At 37.0% G+C, this 17451-nt stretch overlaps 1 protein-coding gene across 1 annotated transcript; it reads right to left on the minus strand.

The window, feature by feature from the left end:
- Positions 1-14401: 14401 nt before the first annotated feature.
- On the minus strand, positions 14402-17130 carry LOC131043680 (oxoglutarate-dependent flavonoid 7-O-demethylase 1). Its single transcript, XM_057976913.2, has 4 exons — positions 16658-17130; positions 16296-16552; positions 15887-16208; positions 14402-14903 (listed from the first exon to the last, which is right to left on the minus strand). Exons 1-4 carry the CDS (start codon positions 16889-16891, stop codon positions 14649-14651), a joined length of 1068 nt encoding a protein of 355 aa, XP_057832896.2. The 5' UTR covers positions 16892-17130; the 3' UTR covers positions 14402-14648.
- Positions 17131-17451: the final 321 nt, after the last annotated feature.

A 17451-nucleotide genomic window follows, 5' to 3' on the forward strand; every position in this document is an offset into this window, starting at 1 on the left:
GAAATGGTTCAAGTAGACATGAACAAAACATGGAGGAAGAAACCAACAATGTTGGAAGAGGAACCGGTTTCTGCACCTAGTGTGGAAATATCAGAACTGACAAACTAAGCTTCAAAAGGCTTAGGGGGAGCAAACGGTGAAATGTTTTCGAACCCCCGGTTTATATCGGTAAAAGACCTTAACCGGTATGTGATACCTGTCACTTGGTAGAAGACCGGAAACGGTAAAAAAGAAAATTAGGGTTTACACCCTAATATAGGAGCATTAATGGTGGTAGGTGAGAGACATGTATAAAAGCATTTTTCAAATCATTTCTCACTATCTGTTTTCGAGCGAAGAAAAGTTTTTCAAAGAGTAGAGTGAAGAAAAGGCGATTTGAGTTGAGATTTCAAGAAATTAACAAATCGTGAAGGAGATTCAAATTCAAATTGAAAATGGCCAAGTGGAGAACACAAAGCGGTGATTTGGCAATCAACGGAGTGTGGAGTGAAGGAGAATCAGAAAGCCCTAAATTCGCATTTTAAAGGTATTTCTCAAGTTCTTAAAATATTCTACAATGGCTTCTGCATCTCATACCAGTTCTAGTGCATCCATTGAGTCTAAAAGTTTCATTCAAAGGAAGTCAAAATATAATGCCCTATCACAAGTTCCGACTGGTGTAATAGTAGAAGAGGGAATCTTTGACTACATAGACTGCAAAATAGAAGACCTAGGGTCTTTAGCTATTCACACCCAGCTAGGTTTATTTTGCGGCAAGGATAAGAAGATCAAACCAAAGTTTAATATTTTGGAGAAGAAAAAGCTCCACAATGCTGTCTATTTCCTGGAAGATTTTACAGAGGATCATATTAGGATCATTTTGAGCAAAGTCCATGGTGACAAGATGTACCTGGATAGAATGCATGATATCACACCACAGGCAATTCATGCAGTCACCGGTTTCTACAACACAGGGGAAGTGCCAGCCCTAAGAATAGTAAGAAAAACTAAAATGGCCAAGCTCACCAGTTCAACGAGTGACTCACGAGGCATGATAGTAAATCTTATCAAGGATGATCTGGTGAAGTATGTGTGTATGGTTATTGGATACCGGACATTCTCAGCCAGCAGGATTAACTCTGTATCTGTTGCAACGGTAAATGCCACTTACCAGATGATAAAGGAGGATGCATCATTTGATCTATGCACCAGTATGCAGAGACAACTCCTGTTGAATCTAAAGGCGATCAAATGGGATAATGCACTTAGGTTCAAGTTTGGACAACTACTGGTAGGGTTGTTCTTCTATTTTCAAGGCTACTTCCTAGGAGTAGGAGACGTTCAGTGGTCCCCTAACCAACCGGTAACCAAGCAGATCAAGGAAAACATTCAAGCAATCGGAACCGGTTACCCTGATGTGTTGAACAAGTATTTTGATGAGTTCAGACAGAAGATGAGCCAAAGGATGAGGATCTCAGGTGATATCGTCAAGAAATATGAAGATGATATCTGTTTCACCATCTAGGTGGACAAATGCTTAATGGAGGTTGTTGAGCCTAGAATGGAAGAAGTGGAGCCAATGGGCTATGAGGTGATGTACGATATGCTGGAAGGGTATGCCTTAACCCTTATTGCCTCACATCTTGATCCTAAGGCAAAGAGGACCGGAACCTATCTAGAAAGGATTGCACCGGCCGAGGAACCCTCTGTTAAGAAAGGAAAAGAATCGGTAGCAAAGAAGGCAAAGGCAGTGCCTGCAGCATCGGCACTGGCTACTACTGCAACTCCAAGAGTGACCAAGCGATCACCTCCAAAGAAGAAACCGGAAGTGGCACCGGCAAAAGTCTTTGAAAGAAAAAGGAAGACTAAATCAAATGAACTGGACTCTGAAGAGACTGAGTCTAAGGAGATGCCAAAGAAGACCAGACAAACGAAGAAGATGAAGAAGAATGAACCGGCAGCGTCTACACCGGTAAATATTGACATCTATTCATATAAACCTTTGACACATTGTCAAAGAACAATAAAGAATATTGGGAGAAAATTGCTTCATGACTTAGTAGATTATTATGATGATTTTTGTGATGAGGAAAAAGAAGAAGTACTACAGGAGATTATTATTTATTTGTGTAAAAATGACCGGTCACCATCAGAGATCAAATCTCAGACACTGGATTCCTTATATAAGGCATTAGATAATAAATGGCGCATTGCCATAGAAAAAGAACATGAGATTAGGGAAAAAGTCTTTGCATAGTACTTTCCTGACCTCTCAAACTCAAAATTATTTGATGTTTGGGACCAAAATAAAGGACTCTTCTTCACAAGGAGAAGAAGACTCTGGCTGTTAGAGGGAAGAGTTGATGATGTTGAAAAAGACACTCATCAGCATATGAACCATGCTATCCAGACTCACAAAGCGCGTCTGGCCAACCAGCAAGTAGAAGAAGAACCGATTATATCCAAACTAGATGAATTTTTTGATGAAGAAGGAAACCCGGTTGAAGAACCAATCGACACTATTTATGTCGATGCCCTGGACATAGAAGATGTCACTCAGGACATACCTTCTGAGGGAACAGAACAGGTGCAATAGGCCGAACAGGGCAGTGAGCAAGCCGAGGATAGATAGGAAGCGGCTAAGGAACAAGCAGAGAAGAAGAAGAGGGATGAAGATGAGAAAAAGCGAAAAGAGGAAGAGAAGAGAAAAGAGGAAGAGGAGAAAAGAAAAGATGAAGAGAAAAAGAAGCAAGAAGATGAGAGGAAAAAGAAAGAAGAAGAGGATAAGGAAGAAAAGAAGAAGAAGGAAGAAGAAAAGAAGAAGAAGGAAGACAAAGATATAGAAAAGGAAAAGCGGAAGGAAGAAGAAAATAAGAAGAAGGAAGAGGAAGAGAAAGAAGAGGAGAAGAGGAAGGAAGCTGAGAGGAAAAAGAAAGAAGAAAATGACAAGGAACAAGAAAAGAAGAAGGAAGCAGAGAAAAAGAAGAAGGAAGAAGAAGACAAATCAGCGGAGAAAAGCAAAGCAGACAAGGCAGTGGAAGCGGTGAAGAGCACATAGATGGAGACTCTGAAGGCAACTGGGAGTCAAGCCAAACCAGTTGATATCACCAGTCCTATCGATCTCCAGTTTGCAAGTGAATCAGAGCTAATGCAGAGCATCAAGGTTGCTCAAGAGCGCCTTGAAATCATTCAAAGGAAAAAGGAGCAAGATATAATTCAAGCGGCTGTAGACACCCTTACCGGTTTGATCCCTGGTACCAATCTTCCCACCACTTAATCATCACTAGCATAGCTTAAGCTACTATGTACTATAGTGGATGATCAGGTGCAGAGCCTGGAAGAAGCAGCTGAGGCACATGTCAAGAAAGAGCATCAAAAGGCTCTTCACATTGCTCTGGTGAAGAAGTTGAATGAACTCCAATCTGAATTGCTGAAAGACTAAAAGGATATAAGGGACGCTTTGGATGAGGGAAATCTGCTTCTAAGCAAAATCTGTCAACCCCATCTATTCTACGATGATGTGCTAGCTCAGAAGAAAAAGCTTCAAATGGACTTACAGTCTTACTTGAGCACATTCAAGCCACCTTATGATTCCTTTGCAACTTATGGGCAAACCATTCACCGGTTTCAGATCTAGTCAGCTAAAATGGAGCAAGAGATCAGCACACATTCTAGAGACTTGCAGGAGCTACAACTGGTTTTACTTCCACGTCTACAAATTCTTCATAAGTGTTATTTGAACCTAGATGCCTTGACAGTTACGCAGGAAATGAGCACAGTTGATGCCATGGAAGAACAAGTATCCCAGATGCAAACAGAGAAAGAAGTGGCCACCTCCCTACTTGAGTCCTGGTCTCTATCAATGAAACAATTTTTGCAGGACTATAAATCGGTTTTTGACAAGTATTATTCCTTGTCATAAACTTTTATTATTTTAATGGAAACAGGGTTGTTCAGCGGTACTTTGTCATTGTTGGCAAAGGGGGAGAAGTACTCTATCTATTTTGCAGAAGTATACGGAGAAGTATCTGGCTTTAAAATTTTGCTATATGCTTTGATATATGCTCTGATATTTCAATGTTTATGCTCTGTATGAAAATTGTTATACATTGTATTGATTAAGGGATAGTGTATATGCTTAGGGGGAGTAATTTTGTTAATGGCATGCTTTTGTTGTAAAACACTTAGATGTCAAAATTTTATTTTCCTAAGTGTTGCCATCAATGCCAAAGGGGGAGATTGTTGGCATTTTTGATGTTTATGTTGTGATTCTCATTGATGGACACACACTTGCATTGAGATCCACTTTATATGTATGAGGTAGAGCTCAACCGCTATCTGTTCCAACCGGTATGTTGTATTCTAGTCTTTAGACTATTGGTAATCTTGCAAAATGTGTTTCCTGGTTTGAAGCAGCATGTCGACCCCAAGCGGTTCGTAGATCTCAAGCGGTACGAGGGAGAAAAGTGGCATAACACATTCTTACCAGTCTTCATTTTTGTCAAACTGGCAACTAGTATTTTGTATGAACTAGTAATACTCTGTGATGAGTTACCAACCGGCATTTTGTGATGAGTTACCAATCCACTGATTGTTTGACGGTGCCGACACATTGACGATGCTTCTTGTGTCATGTTATTGAGTATGTCTAGATTCATTGAACCTAGGAAATTGTAATGTAATTATATTGGACTGACATGAAATCAGATTCCTTTTAAAGGACATCATGTCTGGGGTTTTAGGTTGTTGTTAGAAGGGCTTATGTTGTGCTAGGGTTTAAGGTGGTTGATGAGTTGTTGTAAGAGCGATCTTATCTGAGAAGATCAAGTTGTAACTGAGTGAGAGATAGAGAAGACTGAAGTAATGCTGGAATGCATTAGATATGAGCTATACTGGATCTAACCAAGCAGTCTATGCTATTAGATAGATCAAACACTTGTTGATTACTCACATCTTTGACAAGTCTGTAGCCCTTAACCGGGTAGGCCCAAAAGCCTTTTGTAAAATCCTCTAACAAGGTGGTTCACCTCTGTGAATCTAAAATCCTCTAGCAAGGTAGTCTTTAATCGGACTTATCTCCTAATAGAGATTGAGATTCCTAATAGGATCTGTTATGGTGAAGAACATTGTAAGACCTTAACCAGTCTGGTTTCTATTCTGCAGATAGTGACTTGTGAGTTCCATCTCACCGTGGTTTTTCCCATTTGGGTTTCCACGTCAAATATCTTGTGTTATGGTTGTATTGCTTTTGTGGGTGAATGCTTTATTTGCATTTTGGTTTGCATGTGTGATAATCGGTCTGTCTGTTAAACTATTTTACCGATTTATCTTCAGACTGTTTAAGTGTTTTAGTGCGGAGATTTTTGTCATACTAATTCACACCGCCTGCCCCCCCCCCTCTTAGTATTCATCAGATTGTCCTAGTATGGAACTATGGTTAAGGCAAAGTAAACTTGGGCCTATACACTATCTACATTACCACCATCAAGGATTTTTAATAACACTTAGAAATATGTAGCTAGGCGGAGTCAATGTCTAGTACCTGTATCAAAACAAAACACAAGACACCTACACAAATACAGACTCATATAGGTCTAAGTATATGAGTATTTTCTTTGATTTTTATGTCCATTTGATATTTTATTTCCTCTACTTGAGGGGCATGCTTTGATTCTCTAATATTTTATTTTTGTTTCTCCATCTTTCTAATCTGTAAGTTGTCTAAAACATCATAGATAATTTTCTTTGTTCCCTTTTGTTCATCTAGTTGTGATCTTTTATCATTCCTTATTTTTATGATTGCTACTTGATCCATGGCTGTGAACAACATCATTTGAAACTACATTAATCTAGCTTGTTTGTAAGATCATTACCTCCTAATATTATATAGATCCATCTTTCTTCTTAGAGCATTTACTACTTCATCCTGCATTGATCTATCTTTCTACTTAATAATTTTATCATTTTGACCATCCATTGATTTGACTTTCTCCTTAGAGCATTTTATCTTATGATCACACATTGTTATATCACTTATGTCTGGATATTACATTGAATCTACATCATCATATCTTGGCCTTATATTGATCTTACATTGTATCATACTTATGTACTAATCATATCTAAGCTATCAATGTCATTGATTCCTTAGTTGTATTAGGGGGTATTACATCTTCCTAATTGACATATTTAAAGAATTACTATCATATCTAAGCTATCAATGTCATTGATTCCTTATTTACACATTTCCCATACCATGATCACCCTTAATTTAGTTCAATTACATTGAATAGCTTTGATCAATCACGATAATTACATTGGTATTTTTTACCATTAAGAGTTGTCTCACCACTATCTTGTCCATTCTAGAGGAAATGATATCCTGATTGATGGCATCTCCAATCCTTATGGCATTATCATTTTCTATATGTTCCCATGTATTTCATTATGTATTATTTACTAATATATGATTGCATGCTCACATTCTTATTATTGATTGCATTTGTCATCATCTTTAATTAATTGCCCACTTTGGACAAAATTAATTGGGAGGGTCATATATGCTCACTAATACATTGTTAGTTTGTAGTTTATTTCCTTTGCAATTCAAAATTTAGTCATGGAATAATTTTCTCCTTTGTTTATTAGGATTTCACTAGAAAAAAGAACACAAAAGGATATCAACATCATCGTATCTTGCAAGGTCCATTATTTTATATGAAGCCCATAGGCTTTATGGGTTCTATCGTTTGTGTAAAAACATTAAATTTACTATACATACATATTTGTGAGTCTTATATACATTGAGACACGTGATCATTTAGGATTCATGTGAATCTAAAAGTGAGGCCAAAATATAATGGTGAAATTAGAATTCTTGTTCTCTTATGCATTTGGCTTTGTGCCAATATTGAAGAAATATCTCAATACATGTACATGATGATAAATGACACTATCTTGTGCAAAGTTGATCCCATTTAATAGACACTTATCCACATACAATCCTATAATTATACCCTTATTTTTCTCTTATTTTCACACATCTATATACCTTTGGCCTAATAATCTGATTATCACATTTAACTAAAAACTATTGCCTAGATAAACATTGTTCATCATGGTTATATTGGTCTTTTGTTCCCAATTCAAGTCCATAATTTCAAGATTATTCTTGCATGAACAAACTGGACATGATCTAGAACAAAATTCAGTTTTGGTCAATTAGTGCCACTATCGTTTTGCCCCCAAGGCTATAAAATCATATGTTTTCATGGCTTGATTTTGTGCTAGGATTTAATTATTATTTTTACATTCATTATAATCATTGGGATTCCTATAGAGGTTTCTTCTAGGGCCACTTCTATGGGAATTGATATAGTGTCAGAGTCAGCGACTACTGTTAAGGATACTCCTAAGGTGCATGAGCAGGGTGATGTTGGAAATTTTGGTAACTCTAGATGTTTGTAGGATGATATGGTTTTGGCAAATTTGGCTAAGGGGGTCTTAACTTCTTCTAAAGGAAGGAAGTCTTCTAAAGCTCTAGGTGTGAAACAACGTCTCCTTAAGAAAGTTCCTTTTGATAATTCTTCTAAAGATGGACACAAGAAGGATCTTGAGAAGATTAAATTGGCTAGGGATTTGTTGGTGGAATCTAGGTCTATTAAACCCATTGATGTTCACTTCCTCCTACCTCCTCCATGATTATTCTATTTTGGAATGTAAGAGGGTTGAATAGCACCTCTCATCAAAAGGCTATTCAGATTTCGTTGTAGATCATTCTCCAAACATCTTTTATATTTAGGAGACTAAGCTTTTAGTTGACTTCATGCTTCAGTATGCTTCTCGTATCTAGTTTTTTGGTCAATGTCAGTGTATTGGTTCTCAAGGAAACGCGGGAGGTTTGGCTCTTTTTCAAGACCCACGTAAGGTTGTCCCTCTTTGATGTATTTCTACTCATCATTCCATCTCCATGGTTGCAAAAGTTTTGGAAACTGGTGAGACTATTTTGGTCACTACTATTTGAGCTTTGATTGATATCCATGGGAAAATTCAGCTTTGGGCTCATATAAGGTATGTCCAATCATGTGCTCCATATCTTCTTTGTTCTTAGCTGGTGATTTCAATTTTGTGTTGATTTTGGAGGAGAAAAGAGGGGGGTTGCCTAGGCTTGGTCCTGCTTCTGATCTTTTTCGAGTTAATGTGGATTCTCTTACTTTAGTTGATGTTAAGCCTTTTAATGGGATTTTTACTTGGAATAATAGACAGAGTGGGCGGGATGTGATCTTTGAATGGTTGGATAGATTTCTTGTCTCTAGTTTTTGGGTGGGGGTTAGCTTAGTTACTTGTTCTAAAATTCTTGACTAGAAGGATTATGATCATTGGCCAATTAAGTTTCCAACTTCTTCTTTTACAATTCCAAAGAATCTTCCTTTTAAATCTTATCTTATGTGGCTTCAAGATTCTTCTCTGTGTGATCTCATAGCCCAATGGTGGAGAGATGGGGGCCCTTCTTATGGTACAACTATGTACTCATTTGTTAAGAAGCTTCAATATATTAAGTATCACCTTAAGTGATGGAATAGGTTGTGTTTCAGAAACCTTCAGACTAATGAAAAGGAAGCTCAGGCACACCTTGATGTGATTACTCACCAAATTCAAGATGTTTTTTTTGGATGCTCTTGGAAAAGTTGAATCCCAAGTTGTGAGAAATGTGGAGTGGGAGCTTCATGAGAAGATTTTTTGGAAACAGAAGTCTCAGATTGATTGGCTTTAGGAAGGGGATAGGAATACTATTTTCTTCCATCATTCTATATAGGCCCGTCGTAATAAGAGTTATATTTATTTTCTAGTTAATTTTGACGATCATTCAATATCTTATCTGTCGACTTTGTCTAGAGAAGCTCATCGGTTTTACTCTGTTCTTTTTGCTGAAGATTCACCTCCAGTTGAGGATGATGAGAATTTGATCCTTGGTTGCATTCCCTCTTTGACCACCAATGTGATGAATGGTTCTCTCATTTGTCCAATTTGTATTCTTGAGTTAAAAAAGGTTGTGTTCGTGATGAACAGGGGTAAAGCTCCAAGTCCTGACGATTTCATAGTTGAATTTTTCCAAGAGTTTTTAGATATTATTAATATGGATTTGTTGGAGGTTGTTCAAGAATCTCTCTATAGTAAACAAATGCTTTGAGCCTTTAATTCTACTTTTCTAGTTCTCATTCCTAAAAAGGAAGGTGTTGATTATTACTAAATTGATTGCAGAGAGGATCAAAACTTGTCTTCCTATTGTCATTTCTAAAGAGCAAGGGGGTTTTGTTGTTGGTAGACAAATTCTGGATGGGGTGGTGGTGGCCTCTGAAGTAATTCATTCTATGATGACTTCTAAGGAAAAATCTATGCTCATCAAGTTGGACATGGCCAAAGCTTATAACAATGTTAAGTGGCATTTTCTTGAGAAGATTTTTTTAGCTTTTGGTTTTTGCCTAGATTGGGTGAGTTGGACTATGAGTTGTGTTACTTTTTTTTTTTGGTTATTGTGAATGGATAACCTTTAGAGAATTTTGGTGCCACTAGGGTCCTCTAACAAGGGGGCCCTTTTTCTCCTTATCTGTTTATTATAATGGCTAAGGGGTTGGGCCAATTTCTTAAGCTTCAAGTTTCTTAGGGATTGCTTCATGGTTGGCAATGTGGAAATGGTTTGCCTAAGCTTTCTCATCTTTAGTTTGTGGCTAACACTTCTCTTATGGGGATGCCTCATCTTCGAGAAGTTGAATCATTTAGGCAGGCTTTGGATACCTACCTTGTTTCTTTGGGTGAAAAGGTCAATGAGCATAAGTCTTCTATTTTCTTTTTTAATATTCTAGCTATTCAAAGGCAGACTCTGACTATTTTGAGGTTCCAGATTGGGTCTCTTCCCTTTGTCTACCAAGGTATTCCTCTTGTTATTGGTAGACAAATTTTGCTTGATAAGTCGCATAAGAAGGTCACTCATTGGACTCATCGGTGGTTATCTACTGCTGCTAGAGTGACTCTTCTTAAGTCTATTATCTAGGCTCTTCCTACTTACAGGTGTTTTGTTCAAGCAACCCCTATGTATTTCCTCAAGGAATTTGATGCTCTCTCATGATAATTTATTTGGAGTGGTAACGTGTTGTCTGCTAAGTGGAGCCTTATTAAGTGGGAAATTGTGTGTAAACCAAAGAAAGGGGGTGGTCTTGGATGTCATTCTACTATTTGGAATGGGCAAGTTCTTGCAGCTAAGCTATATTGGTGTTGTTGTACTAGTCAACATCAACTTTGGGCCCGTATTCTCACCCATAAGTATCTTCCAAGTGTTATTTATTTTGATGTTCCTCGCTTTCCTTTGGAGGGAAGGGGTTTTATGATTTTGCTTACTCTAAAAGTGGGGGCTCAGTTGGTTAAGAGTGGGATTTTTTGGATCTGATGTCATGGAAATGGGGACAAGGCAACAACAAAGTTCAATGTTAATAAGTTAGTTTCAACCATAAAAACAAAACAAAGAACTAAAAACCATTCCAAACATATCAAGAGAGATTTTAAAAAGCATGAAAGAAGTTTAACAAAATAAAAGAAAGGAGAAGAGCCTCCCTAAGATGCTTCCATGATGCCTTTTGATGCTTCTCCCTTGTTTCTCTCCTCTCCAAGTCCCAAATGAGTGTAGCTCTCGGCTTTTAGCACTAGCCATGGATGCCATATGGAGATTCAAGATGGTTGAATATGATAAGCAAATACTATGCAAGAGTAGATAGTGATGCTATGAAAAAGCTCTATGCTAATGCCAGTATAACAACAATACTCTAAAATGCTTCTCCTTTTGCTTGAGGAGAAGGGTTCTATTTATAGAAGAAATAGGGAAATGAAGGGTTAAGATTGAGCAATCTTAACAAGGGTTATGATTGAAAGTTGGGGATCCATGTGCACAATTGGCACCAATAAAATGGTGACAAGTTTCAACATAGGATTGGGTTGAGAGAAGAGGTTGGAGGCATTAAAGGCCTGAGAAGACTTCATGGTTATCTAGAAGGCAAGGGTCAAGTCTAAATTAAGATTACCCACTGGATTAAGAGTTAATCCAAGGATAAACCTTTGTGCAAATGTTTAAGAGATAATCATGGTCAAAGCATTAAAGGCTTGATGAGACCCTTGGGTTGGGTAGAGGTTGAGTCAAAACAAATGTTTTAACCATGTGGGAGGGTTGAATTAACCATTAATGGTTATTGGAGACTTTGGGGATTAAGTGGTTGAAGGTTGAAAGCTTTCAAAGGTTATCCAAGACTTTGAGCCATTTAGTGGTTGAAGGTTGGAAGCTTTCAAAGGTTATCCAAGACTTTGAGGGTTAATTTGTTGAACACACAAAGCATTAATTGCTTTTCAAAGACTTTGGAGTCTTTGAGAAGTGACTCCAATTTGCTTAGGAATGTGACAATATTTAGGGGATGGATTAGGCTAATTAGGAAGGGTTTAGAAGAATCTAGAAGGGGTTTAGGCATACAAGTGGATTTTGTAGGAAAATGCAAGTGGGAGAAATTTTGGTATTTTCAATTAAAATAAAATCATTTATTTCAATTAAATGGTGTAATTTGCATTTGGATAAATATTCAAATAAATATTAATTTATTTAAATGAGAAAATGAAGATAAAGCATTTAAATGCTTGAAGACTTTGAGGGAAACCATTAAAGGCTTGAAGACTTTAAGGAAAACCATTAAAGTCTTAAGAAGACTATAGAAGGAAGCCATCAAGTTTGAAGACTTTAAAGCCATCAAGTTTGAATACTTTAAGGGAAACCATTAAAGGTTTCAAGTGGGTGAGGATAAATAGGATTTTAAATAAATAATTTATTTAAAATAGTTGTGCAACTTGCTTTTGTAGGAAAATACAAGTGGGTGGAGGATAAAGGTGATTTAAATAAATTATTTATTTAAAATAATTGTGCAACTTGCTTTTGTAGGAAAATACAAGTGGGTGGAGGATAAAGGTGATTTAAATAAATGATTTATTTATTTAAATGTGAGAGGTGGGATTTTGGGGGATTTAAATAAATATTAATTTATTTAAATGTGAGAGGTGGGATTTTGGGGGATTTAAATAAATATTAATTTATTTAAATGTGAGAGAATATTTAATTAAATAAATATGATTTATTTATTTAATTAATGGTCTGAATTTGGTTAAGTGAATTAAATCAAATAAATTGAATAATTTATTTAATTAATAGGAGAAGAGGGTTAAGATGAATTAATTAAATATTAATTTAATTAATTATTAATTGATGGTTAAATAATCAAATAAATACTAAGTATTCATTTAATTAAGTGGACAGATTTATGTGACTACAGGATCTATCATTTAGGGTCACGAGATCTTTTTGGGTTTGATTCTTGGGATGGACACCCTTCTATTCTTTCTTCATATCCTTACCTCCAGACCCTTTGTGATATTTTTACTGTTGCGGGCTGCGACATAGTTGAGTGTTATAAGGCTGCTCAAAATTGTGGGTTGGTTGTTAGTTTTAGATGGAAGCATTCTTCTAAATGGCCACCAAGAGGGTTAGAGGTGGATAGGCTTGAGCTGGCTCAAATTCTTGCTTCTCGTGATTGCAATGCCTTGGTGGGAAATGATGTTTTGGTTTGGGCTGGCAATGATTTATCTGGGAATTACTCTATTTTTGCTGGATATGGGTAGCTTGGTAGGCAATTATTTGGTGACACTGAGGTCCCTTGGTGGAAACATGTTTGGCATAATTTTTCGTGGCCCAGGTGCAACTTCATGTGGTTGATGATTCAAATTCAATGTCTTACTTGGGACAATTTGTACAAGAGTGGGTTTCAGGGCCCCTCGATGTGTGTTGTGTCGTAATAGTGAGGAGAGTGTTTCTCATCTCTTTTTCCAATGTTCTTTCTCTAGGGAGATTTGGCTCTTTTGGTGGGGTGTGTGGAACAAGGTCTGTTGACATGTCTCTTCTTTGGTTGAGTCTTTTGATCGTTGGGGAAAGGCACCTGTTATGACTTCATTTCTTCAAGTTGCTTGGGCTCTTGGCCCCTCCTTTATTATCTGGAATATCAGTTTGGAGAGAAATCGTAGGATTTTTCAAGATGTGATGTTGGTGGCTCCTCACTTGTTGTGGAAAATTCTTCATTCTTTGGGTGAAACTATTTTGGCAAAATGTGATTTGACAGAAACAGTGGACCCTCGTGATGTTGGTTGCTGCAATCGTCTTCATCTTCCTCCTGAGCAAGGACAAATCATGATAAATAGATGTAGGCATCCTCTTCGAAAGATAAATAGGGAGGGGTGTTGGTCTCCTCCTCCTCAAGGAGTGTTGAAACTCAATATGGATGGTTCTTCTCAGGGAAACCCTGGTCATGCTGGTATTGGTGGAGTTGGTCGGGGTAGTTCGAGGACTGTTCAATTTATCTTTCTTGTTTGTAAGGGTCTTCATACTAACAATTTGATGGAGGCTCTTGCTATTTTATATGTTGTGAGGTGCGATTGTCAGTTTGGGTGGAGAAGGATCATTTGTGAATTTGATTCCCAAGTGGTGGTGAGTTTGCTGAGTAGGCGGACTTTAGAAGATGTTAGTTGGCATTTAGCTTTGGTTGTTACACATATTCTTAATTTGTGTGCTTCTTTGGATTCTATTACTTTCAATCATATTCTTAGAGAATGGAATGGAGTAGCGAATTGTTTGGCCAAATGGGCCTCTCATCATATGAAAAATTGGAACATTGTGCATAGGGGTCAATTACCTCTGGATTTGTCTCAAAAGTTGGCCCACTTAGTGGAGCTTGACAGGGTTGTGTAAAGCCCTTGCTTTGTAATTCTTCTTGTTTGAATAAATTTTTACCCCTATTTTAGTTCAAATCATCCTCAATCTCTTATCTAATTGTCAAACATTAATTAAATGGAACCATTCTAGAAGGATAATGAATAATGGCCTATTTAAGTTTGGTGTTTAAAAGGGAGCAAATAACCTACAATTTATGGCTTCTTTATTGTCCTTGATCTTGTTTTCTATCAAAGGGTTGATTAAGGTGAAGAGCCCTCACAACTTTCTCAGAGGATAACTGAGCAAAGGTATTTAACATTACCACCAGCCAATAGATTCAAAAAAGAGATTATACAATCGTCTATTGGCTTGAATAAAGGATAGTAGCTAGAGTAAAATAGAGGTCAAAGTCCACTAACATTTATTATAGTTTGTGGTCACAAATCTGCTAACCACAACCAATTTGTAATCCTAAGGCACATGAATTTCAACATCATAATAGATTTGTAATCATTCTTCAATTCTAAAGCCAAGAAACTTATTCATCTCAATTTCTTCTCTAAAATTAGTAAATATTGTTTCTTCACGTACTTGACTCAATCTTCTAATTTTTATAGTCTAAACCAATGTGTGTTTACGTGTTTGAATTCCATAAGATTAGCCTCTAGACTAACCTTAGGGATCATATCATTTTGTATTTCAAGAATATTTAAATATTTATACAATGTGTAAAATTTTAAAATAGGAAAAAGGTAAAAGATTCTTTCTGCAACAATGATTTGAGTTTGAGTGCTCTTAGATTTGGATCCTGTCATTCATTAACTGTTCTAACTTAAACAGGAATAATACAACATAATGCTAGAAGCATATTAACTGCATTCTAAGACTGCTGCTCTATAAGAAGAGCTTCTACTGGAGCTTTTCCTCGATGAGCATTGCTCATATAAGTGATTCCATACTCTTCAGATATAGTAGATTGATACAATCTAGGATGAGATTCATCAATCAATTCAGGAGCTGGAGCAATCGACACCCCATCTTCTGCAAGTAGAAACAGGACAACTGACATCCTGTACTGATTTGTATTTACCACCGCCCTGTGCTCTGCACTCTTGTATTTTCCGTTGCTTACTATCTGCCATTGTAGAACACAAATTTCATCTCTACAAATCTCAACCACTTAAGAGCAGTATATCTTACATGTAAACAGCAAAATAAAAAAGTTCAAGATCTATTTCTATAAGCATTAAGCAAACCTGAACAGTTGATGCATCAGTAGGAATTGCTGTTGCATAAGAAATATATTTTACACTCTAAACTGCGCTTCAGAAGCAAGGGAAACCCTAAAATATGATGTGATGCAATTTGCATACCATCCCTGATGCAAATTAATTTGAAGAACACAGTTTGATGTGGTGCATTTTGTATGATATACATCCTACTAAAGCTCTATTGAGATTTACGGTTTACCCCATGTCATGCAGTTTGCCTAACATATGTCCTAGTAAAACTTTGTTGAGATTTGCCCCGGGTAGTGACTACCTTCCTAAAGGAACATGCCTGCAGGTTTGACAGATATGTAGAATATGTGGAATGCCAACTACAGCAAATCCAATTTGGAAAGTCATATATATAATTCTTTTACAAACCAGATTGGACTCGAACTTAGGATCTCCTTGCAAAGTTGGAATAATATAATGCCCAGCAACTCATACTTTTGAAGTCTAGACGACAGTATGTTTTTCCTGCATTCCAAAGCCATATTTATTTGCTTGGATTTCCTAGTCTTACTCTGATATGCTATTATTTATCTAGGACCTCCAATTAACATGATGATCGGTATGAACAACATACTCTAGAGCAGCACAAAGGTATGTCCTTAGGCTCGAGCCAGAGTTGATCCAGAGAAAGTCAATAAAATTATACTGCATATAGATTGACCTCCGAGATTTTATAGCTTCGAATTGTACAAAACTTGAAAATCTTCTCACTGGAATCAGAGTCAGGTGTACGTTCAAGCTCATGAACTACTGATTATGAAGATTAACTCAATATTAAACTCCGATTGCATGTAAACAAGATTATTAGAACAAGAGAAAATTTGATAACTTTACGTACCTGCAATAGATCACCAACGTTGACAATGAGTGATCCCGGAACAGGGGATATGGTAAACCATTCTTCTCCTTTCCGAACTTGAAGACCCTCAACCTGGTCATCTAGCAGGACAGTGAGCACACTCCCATCAGAATGGGGTCTAAGTCCATTCACCAGATCTGGCTGAGGACAAGGAGGGTAATAATTGATTCTGAGCTGAAGCAGGGATTCCTTGATAAGGGTTTGAACATAATCAGAGTCTAACCCTAAACCCTCAGAAAGAAAACCCAGCAACTTATCTGTAAGATTGAGTACCTCTTCTCCATATTTTTCATAGGTTTCCCTGCATTATCCACCCACAAATCAATCAGCATCCATTCATGCTTCAAATTGCAAATTGGCTATGCATGTTGTAATTAACTTTGTTTACCTGTACGTGTGGGGTGTTTTTGGCCAGTGTTCAACTGCCATGACAGAGGGTGGGTAGACATAGTGAACAAGGGCATCAACCCAATCCAAAACTGTGTCATCCGAGATGTCAAAGAAGCGACCATAGCCTTCAAGCATACGAGTACCAGGTCTTACTGGACACTGTTTTCTTTTTTCTTCTAAAGGAAGATCAAAGAATTCTTGTGACACCCGTTTGATCCTCTCCAGCAATGAAAGATCTATCCCATGATTTATTACCTTCAAAAACGAATGGCAAACCCCTGAAATCAGTGACCCTGATATAAAAAAATTAAAATACCCAATTGGGGTATATGTAAGTTTTAGTAGTGTTTGTGTACAAACCTGGAAGAAGCCCCAGTCTTCGGATGCTTTGGCTATCTGGGTTACTATTTCTGAGTGGTGAGCTGCTAGATCGATGACAGGAATAGATTGTGGAGCTTCAATCGCAGGGACTGGCCTTTGATCAGATGGAAGAATATATCGAGCAGGGACTTCTTTAAGTTGATTTTCATGGAGAGTTTGCACCAGATCTATTGGCCGCTGTAGTCTCTCAAATTGCTTCAGAAGAGCATCCATCACTGGTGATGATCTATAGATTCTAAAAAACAATGAACTCTACTTCAAGAATTCAGGTGTTCGATTCAAAAAATGCACAATGAATTCTCCTTCAAGACAGAAAGTCTTCTAAAGTAATTTAAAAAGACACTGTTGATAATCCTGACGTAACCAAAGACCCACTATACAGAAGTACAAATTATTATACTCGATTATATTCCAGGCCCTCGTGAGAATCCTACAGCATGTGTTGAGAGGAGGACAATAAATATTACAAGTGATGATAATATCCTATCTACCACTACAAATGTTATGAGAGTTACTAGTTCTTGGCTTGCAGGTAATTATAAATTTTCGTTTACCATTGTTAGGTTATGTTGGCTTTGGTAGATTGATATTTATCAATTTGATTTTTTAAAATATTATAAATTACAGTTATGTATAAATATATTTAATAAATTATGAGTATTATTGGTTAGTTAGAAGAAGGGGAATTTATAAGTGATCTTAAGTTTCAAAATAAAGTAAACATTCAAGCATAATTATATTTTTTTACTACTTAGAGAGATAAGTATTTGGTA

Source organism: Cryptomeria japonica, chromosome 8 (assembly GCF_030272615.1).
Source record: "Cryptomeria japonica chromosome 8, Sugi_1.0, whole genome shotgun sequence".
Lineage (NCBI taxonomy): Eukaryota > Viridiplantae > Streptophyta > Pinopsida > Cupressales > Cupressaceae > Cryptomeria > Cryptomeria japonica.